General features: G+C 39.3%; 3 protein-coding genes across 6 annotated transcripts in view; 1 reads left to right on the forward strand and 2 right to left on the reverse strand.

The window, feature by feature from the left end:
- The window catches only part of LOC100712136 (low-density lipoprotein receptor-related protein 8), a 79,541-nt gene extending 78,559 nt beyond the window's left edge, over positions 1-982 (reverse strand). For all 3 annotated transcript variants that reach the window (XM_025900463.1, XM_005458056.4, XM_005458054.4), the window contains exons 1-2: positions 804-982; positions 48-164 (exon numbers count right to left, since the gene is read on the reverse strand). In XM_025900463.1, the coding sequence (XP_025756248.1) occupies positions 48-164; positions 804-870 (184 nt within the window). In that variant the 5' untranslated portion in view covers positions 871-982. The remainder of the gene's footprint in view (positions 1-47; positions 165-803) is intronic.
- An 8,423-nt stretch (positions 983-9,405) lies between these two features.
- tmem125b (transmembrane protein 125b) lies at positions 9,406-13,495 on the forward strand. 2 transcript variants are annotated; one of them, XM_025899951.1, is made up of 3 exons: positions 9,406-9,671; positions 12,270-12,398; positions 12,540-13,495. In XM_025899951.1, exon 3 carries the CDS (start codon positions 12,575-12,577, stop codon positions 13,277-13,279), a length of 705 nt encoding a protein of 234 aa, XP_025755736.1. In that variant the 5' UTR covers positions 9,406-9,671; positions 12,270-12,398; positions 12,540-12,574; the 3' UTR covers positions 13,280-13,495. The 2 variants fall into 2 exon arrangements, with proteins under 2 accessions (XP_025755736.1, XP_025755737.1); XM_025899952.1 differs by lacking the exon at positions 9,406-9,671 and having other exon boundaries at positions 11,506-12,402.
- A 141-nt stretch (positions 13,496-13,636) lies between these two features.
- Positions 13,637-16,542, reverse strand: LOC102079308 (leucine-rich repeat-containing protein 19). The gene is made up of 3 exons (XM_005458053.3): positions 16,434-16,542; positions 14,924-15,086; positions 13,637-14,783 (listed from the first exon to the last, which is right to left on the reverse strand). Exons 2-3 carry the CDS (start codon positions 15,069-15,071, stop codon positions 14,404-14,406), a joined length of 528 nt encoding a protein of 175 aa, XP_005458110.1. The 5' UTR covers positions 15,072-15,086; positions 16,434-16,542; the 3' UTR covers positions 13,637-14,403.
- Positions 16,543-17,873: the final 1,331 nt, after the last annotated feature.

Here is a 17,873-nt window from a genome sequence, read left to right on the forward strand (position 1 = left end):
TAACATATTTAATCTGTGTTTATTTCTCCTTTAATTTTAACACTTACGACAGTTTTCTTCATCACTGTTGTCTGAGCAGTCGTCATCGTCGTCACACCTCCAGATGGTCGGTATACACCTTTTGTTGTTGCACTGAAACTGTCCATCCTCACACTCATCCGTGGCTGCAAGAAACAAAAACAAAAACAAAAGGAGAGATAAGAGTCCAGATGGATGAGCAACAATTGGATATAACAGTAATCTCTTGTAGGCTAGTTCAACTGTCATTTGCAAATGAATGCCTAATTGATATTCAGCCTTCATTCAGGTCAATTGGCTGAAGGGCTAGAGGCGTCATGGTGCGTGCTTTCTTTCAGATAGCGGTCTACTTTTTTTCCAGGATATTTAACAATTCAAAGACAGAAGGGCTCAGAAGAGGCCCAGGGTCTGCACGACTCAATTCTTCTAAACGTAAAGACAAAGATTCAGTCAGTCAGTCAGTCAGTCTGGGCTACTACAGCTACTACCTCTGATGCAGTATGGATGCTCACAGCCGGGAAAACACATGACAGACACGCAGAGGCTTTTTCCTATCCTGAAACCTCACCTATTACATTTTTAAAGTGAAATAAACCACGCACTTGCGCATTAATTTGTGTTTAGAAAGTAGTCCCTTTTGGCCTTTTTGCTCTTTTGGTATCACACGCACGCTCGCGCGCGCCGAGTAGAGAGCGCTTCCAGTCAGCTCAGCATCTCACACCAGCCTTTATCTACTATTTCAATAGCGTCTCGCGCGCAGAGGGGGACAAAAATTTTCAACTGACCTTTTGTGAAATGAAGCCTGAGGACGAACAAATTAAAAAGTAGCAATATCCTTAAATCCGTCCACATTTCTGGAGGAGGTGATGGAGCTCATTCACATCCACGAAACAAAGCCCAAAAGCCGCTCTTGTTGTAGCGCTGCGACGCCGCTGCCTGCCTCTCCGCCGTGTGAAACACCCCCTCCCTCCGCCTCACTGGCTACCCGGCGCGTGACGACAGCGCACGGGCGGGGCAGAGTGGAATAGAAACTACACAATGCGATACAGCAGGACAGTGACCAAAGGCATGAAATAATACAAGCTATTAAGGCAAATTTCTTGAACTAGCTTACTTTAAAAATAAATTTATTTATATATCTTCTGATTGTGTTTTGTAGTATCTTCATTTTTGTGTCTGGTTGTTTATTTTGCGATTGCGGCGAAATAAATCTCTAGATCACAATGTCATGCAATAATAAAATCTTTGAAGGCAGATTTGTTTTTAAATTGTTGAGTAGAATAGAAATAAACGGTAGTTTTTTTTAGTTTTAGTTTTTTTGTTTTTTTTTCTTTGCTATGGTGGTTTCATATCCCATACAGTTTTAAATTTTATTTGTGACATTAGGCAGAAAAATCTATTTTTTAACATTATTTGAACAAATAATAATAATAGAATAATAATACAATACAACTTGCCACTTGCCTTACATGTTAAAGAACCCCGCTTCAACCAGGGAGGAGATACAACCCCAGCCTGAAGGGGTCACAAGCTATTTTACTCCTGATGCTACTCCCAAACCTGGATAAACAGGAGGGTTATCTCAGCTATTATATCTGGTGTAAAAATTGTGCCATATCAAACTTACAGATCTACCAACTGTGCAGCTTTTAGAGTAGGTAAAAAACATTGACCTACAATGGACAGACTAAAATAAGTGTTGGGCTATTATGATAGGTGATGGAACAGGTCCAACACTGGTGTGATTAGCTCAAAATAACACCATAAACCTAAGCTCATAACAAATGTTAAATACAAATATGCATTTTTTTTATTTCAGTATTGAGCATTCCTAGGTTTAAAATAGGTTGGAAAAATAGTTGGTCTTCTTTTGGAATATAATTACATGTTTGCATATATAAATTCAGGCCAAACTGGGGGGGGTTCTCCATATTGCTCCATAGTAAGAGACTAATCTGGCTGATTCAATCAGTATTTCAGTTGAAGCTGAATGTGGGATGTCACAGAACCAACTTTGATAGTTAAGATTTAACCAGATGCAGCAAAATAAAAACATAATCAAGCTCAGGCTGGTCTCCCTGCACACAGCTGGCATTTAGACAGGAGTTAGCAGCACAGGTGCAATTATTGCTTTCCATAATTACTGCATTCCCTTTGCAAATTCAGTCCTGGTGATTCCTGGTTCTCTCCTTCATGGTTCTGATAAATGCAGTGCTTATTATGTGTGTAATATCATCATCATCATCATCATCATTATTATTATTATTATTATTATTATTATTATCATGTCTTGAAAATATATGCTGCTCAAAGAAAATGTCTCTAAGCGTGTCAATCATTTTTATTGTTTTGAATCTTTCTTTCAGATCCCTCATTATTTTCTGGCTTTTCTGGACATTTTTCTGGCTATGTAAAGTTTTAGTAAGTTATGGAACTTACCTGCTGGGAACAAAGACGCTGCAAACAGGGGGAGGGATGCCAGATGAACCAAATGATCTTTCCTGTTGAAATGTGTAACAGATTTTGATGCAGCACATTTATCAAAGCCTTTTTTTCTCTGAGTGTTCTAGTTTTGCTAATCAAGGACATGTATGAGTGAGAAAGAGAGTGAAAGTAGTCTGAGAGCTGCCCATGTCATACCCACTGAGCCAGTGAAATCAATTTTGGAGCATGACAGACAGGTAATAGTGGTACACTGCTGGGAACTAGCAGGAGCAGATTGGTAGGGATCAAGAGGTCAAGCAATTTTGCATCCCTGTGGTGTATTTGTGTTCACTTTGAAACAGTTTTGGGTATAATTTCAAAATCCTTTACAATGTAGCCTGAGCTCCACACATGTAACACATCCTTAAATCCTTCAAAGTTTAAACAATAGAAAGGGAAAAAACTGTTTATGGCTGATGGAAAGCAAAGGGAGGTGAAAGATGTGAAACATTGTGGTCTTAGTGAGGCACATTTCAATGTTTTGGAGCTCACTTGTTTCAGCATCTTTAACACACTATTGTAGAGTACGCCATCCTGTTCAACATCACCATTATTAATACTCCCCCTGAGCAATAATTTGATATGAGTATCATCTATATGCAAATTGCAAATGCTAAGGTGAACTGCAGGCTGTAGAGTTTCTAAAAGTAGCACCAAGAAAAATAGGCTCCTGTACCACTTATTACTCTTACTAAACACAATGAGGTAATATTTGTGACAGATAAAAGTGCATTGGTAGTATTTACAAGGTCTAGTGGCTCCCAGCCAGAGAGAAAAAAAGGCTGTCTTTCAAATCTAGGCCATGACCATTGCTGACAGCATAATCACTCATTTTAAATGGAGATAAGCTCAAGGATAACTTAATCCCTCCTATTCTCAGTTTACACACTGAGATACATGCACACACATAAACAGTCGTGTAGCTGCACAAGCAGTTGTGTTCACAGTCAAAAAGTCGCGGCACTGAAGAGAAAAATGTAGCAGTTAAGACTTGTTGTCATGGTTTCACAGCAATTGTCCAGCCAGAGCAAGACAGCAGGAGCATATTGAAAGGAAATAACGCAGATGTTGCTGAACAGGTGTTTGAAGCAACAAAAGTGAATATGATATTAGTTTACTCCTGACCTGACCAAATTCAGAGTTTTATCTGCGACTAGTGATGCAGAAAAGCAAGTCGATACAATTTCCTGATTTTATGAATAGGGTTCATTATAACCATCATGCAATAATGGTTCATTATGTTTAGTAACACACTGTGGAGTTCATAAACTGTGGATTTGCACTTTGACACAAACTTACCACTCTTAAAGAACAGTATGTGTTCTCATTCATGGCTTCTTCAAAATGAAATGAAAGCAATGGGTATTGCTGTAGTACAACAAACATACTTTTGATGTAGTTACAAATTTGATTCTCATGCATCAGAGACAGCTCCAAGTAAATTGAGTTTACAGTCAATTTGCTGTGAGGGGTGAGTCATGACTAAATGAAAATGCTTTTAGCAAACTGGGGATTAGGAAAGAGGCAGGGCATATCAGAGTGAGTGTGAGAGTGAGTGATTGTCAATCAGCACTAATATAAGAACAGATTTTGCATATCTTAATATGTGCAATACTTTTTTACTGCTTTGACCTCCTTTTCAAATGTCTATGACTATAAGCCATAATATAAACACTTAGTTGCTCTAAAGACAAGGGTTCACAAAGGTCCTCAGTAACTTTATGTGTGGGCTGTTGGCTTAGTTTAGTTTAGTTTGTGCTTAATGTTGGTTTAACTTAATGTAACATTAGTTTAAAGATTTTTTAATCCAGTGCGACTGGTTTCTTGTGTTATCTGTCTGGCAAAAACTTCTGCTCCTTTTACTCCGCCTTACGCCCTGCTTAAAATTGCTCTTTTAATTGAATTGGTACTTGCTATGGCTAATAAAAATGGTCCCCCTGTAACCTGTCTGGTGGTATATTCATGTCTATCTAGACTGAAATACAAATGTTTGGAATCTTTGTAACAATAACATTTCTGATGAAGAATAAAGTAATATATGTTTTATAGCTAACCAGACATTTATGCATTGTTACAATATTTGTTCTTTTGTTGTTTCTTAATTTGAGCCATTATACCACCAAACCATACTAATAAGTGATGACCAAGTAACTGTCTGATCAATTTTAGTGTACAAAAATCTTCATATCTTTTAATTACAGAAGTACAGTTTCCCATTTTAACAACCTTTTTATTAATATGTTCTGTCCAGGATAGTTTAATGTCTAAGACTACACACAGGGCTTGGTCTCATGGACTTGATCAACACTCCATTAATGGAACCTATTAATGGTGGCGTGACAAGGAAAGAATTTACTGTACACTTCCTTCATCCACTTCATGTAACATAACAATATGGCAACTTTTATTTTAGAATCACAAGCTCCACACCCTGAAGCTTAAGGTGCTTTAAATAACCATAATTAACAAAATGAATGTTATGCAGTATTAAATAAGCCCTGTTACTAGAGAATGTGCACATAAATCCAAGAGGAAAGTGTTTACTGAGGTCATAAATGAAGTGCGCATTAGGGTTTTTTTCTCACAGGCTAACAGTCAGCTACTGGAGTTGCCCTCTGCTCACCATTAGGCAGAATACAGGTTTATGATGTTCATACACTGACTTCACTTTTCACATCTGGGAGCTAGATCTACCTATTTTAAACAATTTTTAGAGTAATCCATCCAACAATTGTTGAGATATCAGTTAATATCATACGTATATCAACTTGCTGGTTGTATGGGAGGAATATCCAGAAACTTCATAAAAGGATGCATCGTGTTGTGAGACCTGGTCAACTTACTTGGAGTAAAAAAACACTACTGGATGCCTGAACTTCTTTGACTTGCTGGTGGCACTAGATGAAATATCAGGGTATATTCAAAGTCTCTTGTCTGTAAACAATTTAATGTCGCATCAAAATCCCCATCAGTCATGCCTCATGACAGATAATTATCGGTTATTTGAATCTTCTCACTGTCAGGGTGCATAATTTTGGAAACTTTATAAGCAGCATCAAAATACTCAGTATACTTCAGGTTTGTGCGAGCCTCGGTGTGTCATGAGTTGTCAAGAAATTGGCCCTTTTATTTGTCACAGCAGCCAGTTTGGAGGATTTGCTACATTCTGGAGAAGCTGCCATCATCCTCTCGCACAGTCAAGGAATTAAGAAATCCACAACTCGTCGTGTGAGCAGCATTTCAGTAAGTAGTGTGGTTCTTGTTGCATTTCTTATTTAATTAACCTTTAGGGGACATTTGCTGAGCAGGCATACGTTTTCTTTTTTCAGTTTTCTGCTCCACATTCACTCAGCTGTAGCATCTTGCATTGACAGGCTTCATGGTTCGGTAACAGTGTAACTATCTACTGATTGGCCTCTGAGCACTCAAGCAATTAAATATAAGTACCTTGCTCAAGAACACCTCAGCAGCTGCTGTTGAGAGATGAGAGAGTCAAGTTTGCTCTTGTTTTCGCCTACCGCTCAGCAGCCTGTAAGGGAAAGTGGAACAGTGATGCTGTTTGTCTAACCCAGCGGTCTGCAACTGTGAGATTAGTTCATTCTCACTGGTTGATGCTGTCCCTGTCAGCAAAGTGAGTCCATGAACGAGAAACTGTTTGCAGGGTTTTGCTCAGCCCCCTCACCATAATCTTAACCATACAGTGAGATCACTTTTTAAGTCTCTGAGCTAAATTCTTCCCTCCTCCGCACTCAGAATAAATCTTCCTACTTTAAAGAGTAAATGTGTAAAACCTGGATCTCTGTATAATTGCTCCAATGAAACACACTTTCAAGCATTTTTTGCAATAGCCAATTGTTATCTATTGCACACTATCATCAGGCTAATGTCCAGAACTATACTTCAATACGCCAAAGGCCTCAAACATGCAACCAGAGTCATAACAATAACATGAAGGAGGAGCTATGACCCAGGACATGATGACTGACTGTATTTGTCCTTTATTTGACTAGCAGATGAGATGGTGGAGCCATTCTATTTATCAGTTCGTCACTCTGTAGGTTTTAGGTGTCAGAAATGAAAAAGCATTTTAAAAAAGACAGTTTATTGCATCTGTGTTGATAAACTATAACTACAATAATGCTACATCCACAGAGGCTGGCTTTCTTCATAGTCCCTACATTTATTTTTAATGTTGTTAGTACATTTATATGCTTATGCTTGCGTATCTATTAAGTAAGTAAGGCTGTATTTAATTTGGGAATTTTCCCATTACAGTATCAATAATTTTTGCTAAATGTAGAGATTTGAGTGCTTATGTTGCATTTAAATACAGGTGACAAACATGCTGCCTTGGGCACAAAAAAAGCTTGGAAGGTTTTGGTGGCCTATTAACAACAATGAGTTAGACATCCCTAATCTAACCCCATATGCAGCCTTCTAATGTGGGCACCCTCAGACTGCTTCCAAACCTGGAGGCTGCTGCCACCTGCAGGATGATCTTTGTCCACAACAACGTTACATGCTCTTTTAACAAATACATATATTGAACATAACTGTCCTGTTGTGGTATCATTAGAGCAAAACACACATGTTGTGTTTATTAGACTGACAAAATCAAAATTTAAACCTTAACTAAAATGCATGAAATATGGTGGAGTCTTAAGCATACTGCATAATATTTGAAGTATATTTAGAACCTTTGACATTCTTGGCATTTTAAAGTTTTCCTCTACTTTATTGTATTAGCATGATTTGGCTTTTTTCTAAATATGTAGAAATTGTAATAATTGCCCAAATGACAATTGCAGAGAGATACTTAATACAAAAATGTGCCTGGATGACATCCTAGGTTCCTTCAGTAAAGCATGAAAAGCAAACTCAGACAGTATCAACCTCAATATTAACCCCACAGACACATGAAGTGAATAATGTTATCACATTATGATGCAATGTCCTGCTTGCTACTGATGTGAATGTTGCTTTGTATATGTCCCTAATGTTGTAAACCAGTAACATAACCCATGGCACCCTCTGACATCAGTGGCCAGGTTACTGTGCTCTGTCACACCATAAAAACTGCTCTGAAACAGACCGAGCACCAGCATCCAAACCACTGTGTGTGATCAAGCGATACACTGGAACAAGTTCAATCCAGCGAGGCCCATTAAAGGTCACGGCTGCTTTGGTAGCATGAGGATGGCCCACACAATATTAAACAAGTGGTTTGGTTGTTGCTGTTGTTGTGGCTCATTTGTGTATTTTATGCTGAAGAATTTATAATGCAGCCCTTTTTTTTCATACATCTGTTCATCGATTTGTCTGTTAGTTCACAACATTCTGTTTTTTTCTCTCTGAGCCTGATGAATTTTGGAGTCACTCCCAGAACAGCAGGCAAATGACTATCGAGGCTATTCTGTCACAAGGCAGAACAGACAGTAAACAAGCACATACAAATACACATTCACCAGCTGTACAGGAGCATGCCAAATACATATCAACCTGTCACAATGATTAGTACAAATATTTTCATGCTTTGCCTGATTGCTGGCTTAATTGCTGTCGCTAATTTTGACGTTCTTTGGTGGAGGTTATTTTAAAATAAATAGACACTGATTTCTCTATCATATTAAAGTAAACAAATAAATAAAAATGAAATTAAAGCCCTACCGTTGGCACCGAGCAACTATGACTACATGATGGTTTCATCAAATCTACAAGAGTAATTAACAGTGAGGGTAATTATTGTGAATCAATATGTCCCGCCTAGTGGCTGTATTTAACTCGCTGTACAAGTGCATTAATTGCGGTTGAATCACATTGAGTGGGAACAGACTGGTGAATCACCTCTATTGACATCAGAATTTTTTTAATACTAACTGTAGCTTCATTAATAAATAAGAATCTTAGAGGCGTAAAATCAAGCAAGCAAATACACAGGTTTCTTACAGATACAGTCATGGCAAAACGAAAGTAGACTCTCATCTTGTCCTTATCTGGGTTTAAAGTTAGGTCGATACACCTCAGATGAATTACAGAACATGCCGTATTGCACATATTATTGATTTTGCAAAAACTGAACTAAAATGCAGAAGCTGTTTGCGGAAAACCAAGTATGTACTTACTACTTAAGAGGGTAAGTAGCACCCAGATGCTGCTCAAATACACTTCACTGATCTTCAGAACATGTAAGCAGAAAAAAAGGTGTACTATGGGCAAATGTATAGATGTACTGATGTATACAGATAAGGGTAGTATAAAAGTATGATCAGCAATTTAATAAAAGAAGTATGGCTTGTCTGGAGCTGTTGCCAGGAGAAAGCCTCTTTTCTTAAAAAGAACATGGCAGCACGACTCAGGTTTAAAACTGCAACACATCTGCAACTTCTGCAACAATGAACTTTGTACAGATGAGTCCAAAGTAGATATGTTGGCCACAAAAAACACGAAGTTTGGAAAAAAAAAAAATCAAACACAGCGTGTCAGCACAAACACCTCATACCAACTGTCAAGCACGGTGGCGGAGGGATGATGAGCTGGAGTCACAGAACCTGGGAATCTTGCAGTCATTGAGTCAACTCCTCTGTATATGTTGTGGAGTATAGCATGGTGGAAAAGAATGGAGAGAATCCCCCACTAAACATTTGGGTTGGCATTACTCTAGATTTTTTTTTTTGTATTAATTGCATGCTTTCGTGGTTTTTTTGTGTGTTTGGTGTGAGGTGTGGGCCACACCCATGTGGGAGTGGAGATTCTTCTCTAGTCCAGCTGCCAGCTATTTGGAGTTGAGTACAGGGAGCAGCTGATTGGGAAGGATTGGAGCCCTTCTCTATAAAGGGGAGAGGAAACGGGAAGGGGGAGTTGTTGTTTTTTAGTAGGACACTGGTGCAGCAGGGAAGCCTCGGAGACTCCAGGGTGAAGTTTGCACATTCTAAGGGAAAGGATTTTTAACCCTGCCTGGTTTTGCTTTTAAAATAATCTGAGGATGTTGGAGGGAGGACTCATTTTAATTAGGATTTGTGTGGATCTGCTGGGAGGAAAAACACTGGATTGGAGACTCTCCGTGCCCATGGAAAGCAAACTGGCCAAGTTTAGGGAAGTTTCAGCTCGAGAGTGGAAGCCCCAGGATTTGATGTGGAGACCCACGCTCGAATGACACCAGGCCTGAAAAGGTGGGTGGCAAGCCCTGCTGAGGAAGATCCAGGATTGATGTGTTTTTGGCTGCTTGTTCTTCCAAGTGACCACCTTTCCCCTGTTTGTAACCAGGCTAACAACCCTGACCGCGGTGGCTTTGGGCCTTGGATTCCTGGCCAGAGTTGTGTCTTTAGCCAGTAGTTTGATTCTGAGGAAAAAATAAATCTTGTGTACCCCATTGCAGTGTGAGTGTGGGGGTTCCTTACTGGTCAATATTAGAGCTTACTTCTTTCTTGTACGGAGGCCATTTTGGGCCATACGTAACATATACACAAGTATTCTTGAGTTAAATATAAGACCATCTGACCAACATCTAAAGCTTGGCCCAAACTGTGTCATGCAGCAGAACAATGATCCCAAGCGCAGCAGCAAATCTACAACAGAACGACAAAAAAGCAAAGAATCAAGGTGTTGCAATGGCCCAGTCAAAGTCCAGACCTCACCCTGATCGAAATGCTATGGAGGGACTTTCATAGCTGTGTATAAACAAATACCCACAAATCTCAATAAAACTGAAACAATGTTGTAAAGGATGACTGATGACTACAGAAAATGATTACTTAAAGTTATTGCTGCTGAAGGTGGTTGTACAAGCTACTGAATCATAGGTTACACTTATTTTTGGTAAATAAATAATGGTATGATGTCATGTCTTGTTGTTAATCTAAGGTTGTATTTACCTAAATTTAAGAGTTGGTAAGGACCAGATAATTTTTTATATAATTTCCCGACGTGTAAAACCTTAGAACTGAAAGAGGGTCTACTTTATTACCTTATTACTCCACTAGGGGGAGAAAGTGGCATTTATGTACTGGTCTCAGTACTTTGGTCATGAGAACGACTGGTCTATCAGGGGTTTCCAGACAACTGCATGGGTATATCTGTGTAAATATGCAACTGGCTTCTCTGGATGGAGAAGTTGAACAAGCAGATGCACTTATAAATGCAACCAGTGTCACCCAGCCTTCACCATTGTGACTGGAATTACACTGGAAAGCTTCCAAAAGCGCATAAAATATACACTGCTGTTAAGAGTTTATATTTCTGTGAAGAAATTAATATCTAAATCTAAATAAAAGTTCATCCATCTTGCCCAACAGCTGATTTATTTATATTTTATTGGTATTACAGAATAAAAATGACCCAAGATGAATTTTAGTAAATCAAAGGTCACCATGCTAACACCAGCAAACTCTTGTTTGTTTATTTTTCCCTACATAATTTATATTGATTCAACTTTGTTTCAATCTATACTTCCCCTCTAGTTGTTAGCGCCCCTGCATTGACTCCATTCTAGCCTCAGCCACTTGTCATTGAGTCAACGCGCATGAAAGCAAGATCATTACACTGGAACAACTGGGGGTGGGGTCATCTTTAATTATGTTAGATGTAACTGCATCAGAATACACCACTGCACTATACTGCATTAGCTACAAGCCAAACCTAGCTAGTGGATGCTACTAGCTTCTCCTAGATGCCATTTATCTGAGAGATAAATATATAAGTTTGCGTGTTTGGCTATTAAATAAACATCTGCATGCTTTTGTCAAGCGTTAGGTGAGAATATTGTTACAACTTTAACAGTTTTACATCTTAAATGTGAAACGAGAACTATAAGACAGCTAAGCAAAGACTGGAAAAAAATCTAGCTAGCTGAGCTCTGTCCAAAGGTCAAAACCTACCTACAGTAAAAGCACCAAGTTCAGTAATTAATATGCAGACTATTTCTTTAAGCACACACAACCACCTAAATAGTAATAAAACCACACCTTGTATCTTTTTTTAAACATTTTATTTTCAGCTTTAGAGGTGGCAGAGCAGGAAAGCAAAGAAATATACCTGTGAAATGTTTTTATGGAAAATGTTCAGTATTGCCAGGTGTGTAAGAAATAGATGAGAAGGCCCAGGTTAGTTAGCACCTCAGTGAGGAGATATACTATTCACTGAGGCCTATCCAGCCCAGTGTCTGAGTGACGCTATCCTTGGGATCACAGAAACACCATTATCAGTGCACACTGACATCACTCAGCCCTCCAAAGCAGCAACGCAACACCCATCCACGTCCCCCCGACACACCATCACCCACCCTCTGCAGCACAGTCATTGTGTTCATTGGTCAGCCCATTGTCTGTGATGGAGCATGGTGGACAGTGTCGCCAATCTCTGTCCAAACCATGATCCAACACTGCTATTGTGACCAGTCTTTTTTCCTGCTTAACTTGACAAGATGCTGGTCCCGTGTGATGAGAAGAGAAGTTGGTGTCTGTTCTGCCTGGCACAGGGCTCTAAAGAGGACACAGATTATCGATCTGTGACATGAGTACAGTCACTGTGGTGACGAAGCCTTGATGAAACGACACATGCACAAGCTACGTAACTGCCATTACCTCTCTGCTTGCATGAGTTTCACACTGTGGGAGCCCCTGCTTCTGTCTCCAGTTTGACCCAGGACACTTTTAGCATCTACATCCACTTTCATCTCTGAAACCAACTTCAGCAAATGAAACAAAGTACCTGAAATACTGGAAGTTATCCTCATAGCAGTTTTTTCTTTCTTTCTTTTTTGCTCAAGACAGAGATCACTTTCTTTGCAGAATGAAACAACGAAACCAAACAACTGTGGGATCTTTCACACTGACTTCTCTGAGGTTGTCAGATGGGATGCAGATGGATGGACAGCAATACAAGACACTCATCTAGCACAAGTGAGTAAGTGTTTTTACAGGAGGTGAAGCACAGCGTGTTCTCTGTACAGTCATGGGACACAGAAAAGTTACTTGTGCTTTTGGAAATCTGTGTCCTCTAATATTCTGACAATCAACCCATGTTCTCCACACTAATTTAAGGTGTCGTCTATGATTTTGGCTGACTGAGCTGTGCCATGCCTGACATGGAGACCTTTTACTACCCCATACGTCGGTCCTCAAGCCTCTACCTGGACCCTAGCCTTATACAGCGACGTATCCTGGAAGATCAAGTGGAATTATGGTGGTTCAGAGACCCACAACGCTCCTTGTTGTGCTACTGTGCCTCAGTTGCCCTCATACTCGGACTGGGCCTTGGTGGTGTGGGGCTCCTCTCCACCACCACAAGCCTATCTGGGGAATGGCGCCTAGGGGTGGGCACCACCCTCTGCCTCTTGGCACTCGCTGTGCTGCTCAAGCAGCTTCTCAGCTCTGCCATCCAGGACATGAACTGCGTGCGCAGCAGGCGTCGTATCGACCAGCTGAAAAGTGGTGGGAGGGCCGACCCCGCGCTGATTTTAGCTGTAGGGCTGGCAGTCATGCTGTGCGGGACGGTGCTAATCTTTGTGGCCACCATCGGCAGCCAAGGTCACGACAGCAGGGAAATGTTGGTTTCGGGTCTGGTGCTGATGGCTGCAGGGACGGGCATGTCTCTAGCTGTAGCGGGCTATAGTGTGCTGGCGTACATCAAAAGAAGAAGGGAGCAGAGGAGGAGAAGGAGGATGAGAATGAGGAGAATGAGGAGGACAGGGAATCAAGCTGTCTGTGTGTTCAGTGTTTCTGGAGGACAAATGAGTCAAGCCAGGAGAGAGACCTCGTCGAGCAGGACCAGCCTGATCTGAAAGGACTTGGTCAGAAAAGAAGGGTATCTGAGACTGGATGAAGTGGTTTAGCTAAAGGAACTAATAGTAGAACTGAGCAGGTTGTGTCAATATCCTATTCAAGTCTTCACAGATTTTCTTTCCAGTCTCTTTATTGTTTGCCATTACCGTAAAAACTGACTGCTGAGCGCTGAACATCATCACTGCAGTACAGTCACATCATTTCTACAAGAACAATAGGCTGCTGTCAACAATGGCTCTGTAATTTGATAAGCGAATATTTCCCTCCTTTGTACTGTCTGAATGCTCATTTATGCTGTGTCTGACTGGTTATAGTTGTAAATAAAGAGCAGATGTCACATCAGATCAAAACATCGCTGTGTTTGTAATTTCAGTAAGAACGACTTTATTAAAGACATGAATGTTCAAAAAAGTAATTTCATACACGCAAACATTCAGACTACAACAAAGATGTGTGAGTGCGAGTGTGAAGTTGTTTTAACTCTCTGATATTCACTGTAAGCAGAAATGTAATAAAAAAACTTAAAGGTAACTTAAAGGTGAATAATTGAATGGCATGTGTGGAAAAAATTGCATTTAGCAGGATATAAACATTAACATCATTATTAGCAAATAAACTGAATGTTGTAATGTTGTGAGTTACATGCACAGCATATGTAATATGTGAATCCATATCGATATATAGTACATTTGAACTTTAAGAACAATTTCTACACAGCATAAAAGAAAAAAATCACATTACAGAGGTCAATGCAGCACTTTAAATGTGTTTTGTATTAATTTTGCCCCTCTTAAGGTCGGTTATCTAATAATAACGGACGATGTGGCCAAAACATTTGCGTGGTTCAGACTGTGAAGTTTCTGCAGTTAGAGTTGCAGTTGGAGCCCATGTCATATAATAAATTTAAGGGTTTCAAAATGAGCAATATAAGCAGGCCAAAAAAGAAAGAAATTCTGATTTACTATTTCTTGTGAAGTTTATAATCCTGTCTTTTTTAAGGGCTCATGAGGCACAAATGTTTTAAACTTTAATTATGAAAACGCTGCATCCTGATGAACAGAATCAACTTTTGGAGTGTCATTATTTTTGTTGTAAACCGGTTACTTTGGAAAAATGTATTTAATCACCCTATAGTGAACTGAAGATCATCGTCACTGTCATCTGTCCCCTCTATCTCCTCATCCTGTCTTTGTCCCTCTGGCATGTGCTTCTCACTGGGCTGGATGTAGTTGTCCTCAATGAAGCCATCGTCATCATCATCCAACCCGGTCTGAGTCCCTCTGACTACTCCCATCCTACCGGACACATTGTTAGGGAAAGACATGTCCTCTTGACCGTACTGGCTCGCCCCATCCGACTCCTGGAGCAGGGAGTGTCTGTAGCTGGCCAGAAAGTGATGTAAAACGCGAAACTTAACAACCAACACGATGAAGAGTGAAAGGGTGATGACTGTGCCCAACGCTATAGCCAGATAGGACAATTCCACCTTTGGGCTGTCAGTCTCTGCAGGAAAAAATTTGGTTCATCAAAATCTAACAAGACAGGACCCAAAACATTTCCTATGGATTAGGTATAGTAGAATATTAAACTCCTCAACAAGAATAACGCTGAAATAAAAGGTTACTGTTTACTTTGTTACTTACTTGGTGTGCTAGTGCTATTAGTGCTGTTGTTGACCTCCATCAGATGTCTTTGGGTGCCTTTTTGTCTGACAGCGTCTGATATAGTAGCAGTATATGCAACGTCACAGAGAAAAAGCACCACACAGATGCCACAGCTCCACAGATCCATCTCGCTGTACAAGATCTACAGAAATAAATACAGTAGTAACCAGGATTGTGATCCATTCACATCATAAAGGAAAGGAAAATGATATTCAGGGAAACGAGAGGAAATTTGGAGTCAAAAGAACAGAACTTTGGCGAATACCTTGAATAAGACTTGATTTGATTAAACTCAAATGTCAGCAGGACTGAATGCAGTATTACAAGGCAGATGATTTTGCTAAAAATTGCATTTGAAAGGTTGATTGCATAGGCAGTAAGGAAAAAAAGACCGGCTTACATTTAATAAGTAAAGTTTCACAGGCCTGTAGTTATAAAGTGCTGCACAATCCAAATAATAAACACTTGGTATAATTGCAAGAAAATATAAAAGAAAACTAGGCTACAGTTAACAGTGATACAAAACCAAGTTAAATTGTAGGCCATAATTTAAAAAAAACATCAAATTGAGTTACTGAAAGCTTTGCCCCACTCGATCGGTCCCAGCTCATATGAGGAACAACCAACAAATACCACGTCAGTGATCGAGGAGTTTCAGCTGCAGGGTGTTCAATAGGAAGCAGAGATAAATAGTCTGGAGCTTGTCCATTTCCAAAAAATGGATTTTTCACTAAATGATTTTGTTTTATGACACCAAAGCAAGACATCTAGTGAAGCATAGAGCAGTGGGAGTGACATGAATAAACTGATAATAATATAACATCATTTTCCATTTTTAAGATGTTAAGCTTCCATTTGACAAACTGGACACCTGTTCTTATTCTTAACTATCTTATCTATGTTACTTGTGCTTCCCGTTTCATGGAGTACCATATATTTACACTGTCTGGTTGGGACGAAACATAAATTGTCATCATCATTATTATTGTAGCACCGAAGTATCAGAGATAGTATCAGTATAGTATCTGAAGCCTCCTCAGATTGTTTAAGTTAAAAGATCACAAATGATTTGACCTTAATCACAACATTAAGATAAAAATATTTAAATTCTCTTCACATAGACAGTCACATGATGTTGTCAGGCCTTTAGTAACGTCCAGAGGAATTTTAAAAGACCTTAATTTCTTACTAATTACCTTCAATCTTAAAATAAAGGCACTCTCTTTTTAACCCAACAAAGCAGATGTGCGTATACCCACTGTGATGTCCTTTACATTGTGTCACTAGCGTGTTTTCTTTCCAAATATAAACTCGGTTTACTTTCTAATGCTGGCCAGAGCACAGTAGCTGGTTCACTGAAGTCATATGATCACAACATACCTATGCTCACTCAGTAGTGTCACTTAATATTATCTAGGCAGTCTCATTAACACAAATGTCATGTTACACAGACTGCAAAGCACTCAAAAATCACAAAAAAAGTCCTTACCTGCGCCAAAACTGATAGAGAAGGTGTATTTTTTGTCTTCTTAGCTTAAGATTTTGTTTTCCCCTTCCGCTGCTTCAAAAACAATAAAAGGCCTGTCTGGGCAAAGGTTACAAGACATGCCATAATGTTTCCCTTCTTGCACCATATCCTCAAGACAGATGTTAATGATTAACTTCATTGGGTTTATAATTTTTTCTTTGCCCTGTGTAACCACTTTCTTTTATATATTCAATTCAATTCAATTTTATTTATATAACACCAGCTCAGTTGCCTCAAGGTGCTTTATAGTGTAAGGTATAGACCCTACAATAATACAGAGAAAACCCAGACAATCAAACAACCCCCCATGAAGAAGCAGTGGGTGATAACAGGTAGATATGTTTTTGTTTTTGTTCAGAATATAAAATAATTTCAAGAGTCAAAAACTCTACTGCCGTTGGAAGTAATGAAAAGCCTGCTGGCAGGAAACGAAGAGAGTTAATGAGTAAAAGGTTACAAAGTTACACTGATGTATCTGTGCTCTTGGGCCAGATAGTGGCACTGTAATCACATCAGACATAAAACAAAGACACATCCACAGAGCCTCCACAGCTCTGTGTGGAGGGGGCAACTGTATTAGCTCACAATCGCTTTTGTAATGTTACAAATCATGAAAATAACAACAACATGCACTTAAAATATCTCCTTATACAGAAGAGATATGAAAACTTAATATTTCCTCTTATTTAATTTATAATGGTGTGTTATTGTGAGCTCCTCATGACTTAATCTATGTATCTTGAATTATTGTGATGCACAAGTATAAAGTAGGCATAACAGACGTCAGTGCTGGATCATCAGGCAGTGAGGTGCCTGATCAGTAGTGCTAATAGAAGGGCAGGTTAATATCCCAGGTTAACTTAACTAATGTGATTAAAATGTATTATACTAAAATTCTATCTCTTATAAACAACAACAAAAAAGTTTAATCCAATTCAATTGAGTTTTATAAAGCACCAATTCACAGCACCTCAAGGTGACATTATGACACATGAACTACACCCTTCAAAGACAAATTCTAAAAAGACAGTTTTCAGTACAGAAGTAGCTTCTTCAAAGCATGGAAATTGGCCCTACACAAGACCCCTTTAGGTGCTGCTTCAAAGTGACATACTCAAAGCGCTCAGTGGTTCTTAAGCAGCGCTGGTTTCTTTGCTTATATCAGCTTTATGTAAGAAGTTCTTTCATCTTTGATGAATGTTACTTTTCTTCACTGATTTTTTTCTTTTCTTTTTAATCAACTCTGGCCAAATTTTTTCACTTTCATCTTAGGAATTTATGAAAATTATGTCCTTGTGGAGCAGGTGGTTAGTTTGTAAATTTCAGGTTTTATTGGAAGATCTTGCCAAGCACGATTATTATTTTATTTGGATCCTACCCATGGCTTAGGAGATGTGCTCT

Source organism: Oreochromis niloticus, linkage group LG18 (assembly GCF_001858045.2).
Source record: "Oreochromis niloticus isolate F11D_XX linkage group LG18, O_niloticus_UMD_NMBU, whole genome shotgun sequence".
Classification (NCBI taxonomy): domain Eukaryota; kingdom Metazoa; phylum Chordata; class Actinopteri; order Cichliformes; family Cichlidae; genus Oreochromis; species Oreochromis niloticus.

Coding starts and splice junctions, on each gene's coding strand:
- tmem125b (XM_025899951.1), top strand. CDS start 12,575: ATGCCTGACATGGAGACCTTTTACTACCCCATACGTCGGTCCTCAAGC.
- LOC102079308 (XM_005458053.3), bottom strand. CDS start 15,071: ATGGATCTGTGGAGCTGTGGCATCTGTGTGGTGCTTTTTCTCTGTGAC. Junction 14,784..14,923: donor TAATAGCACTAGCACACCAA/GTAAGTAACAAA, acceptor TTTTTCCTGCAG/AGACTGACAGCCCAAAGGTG.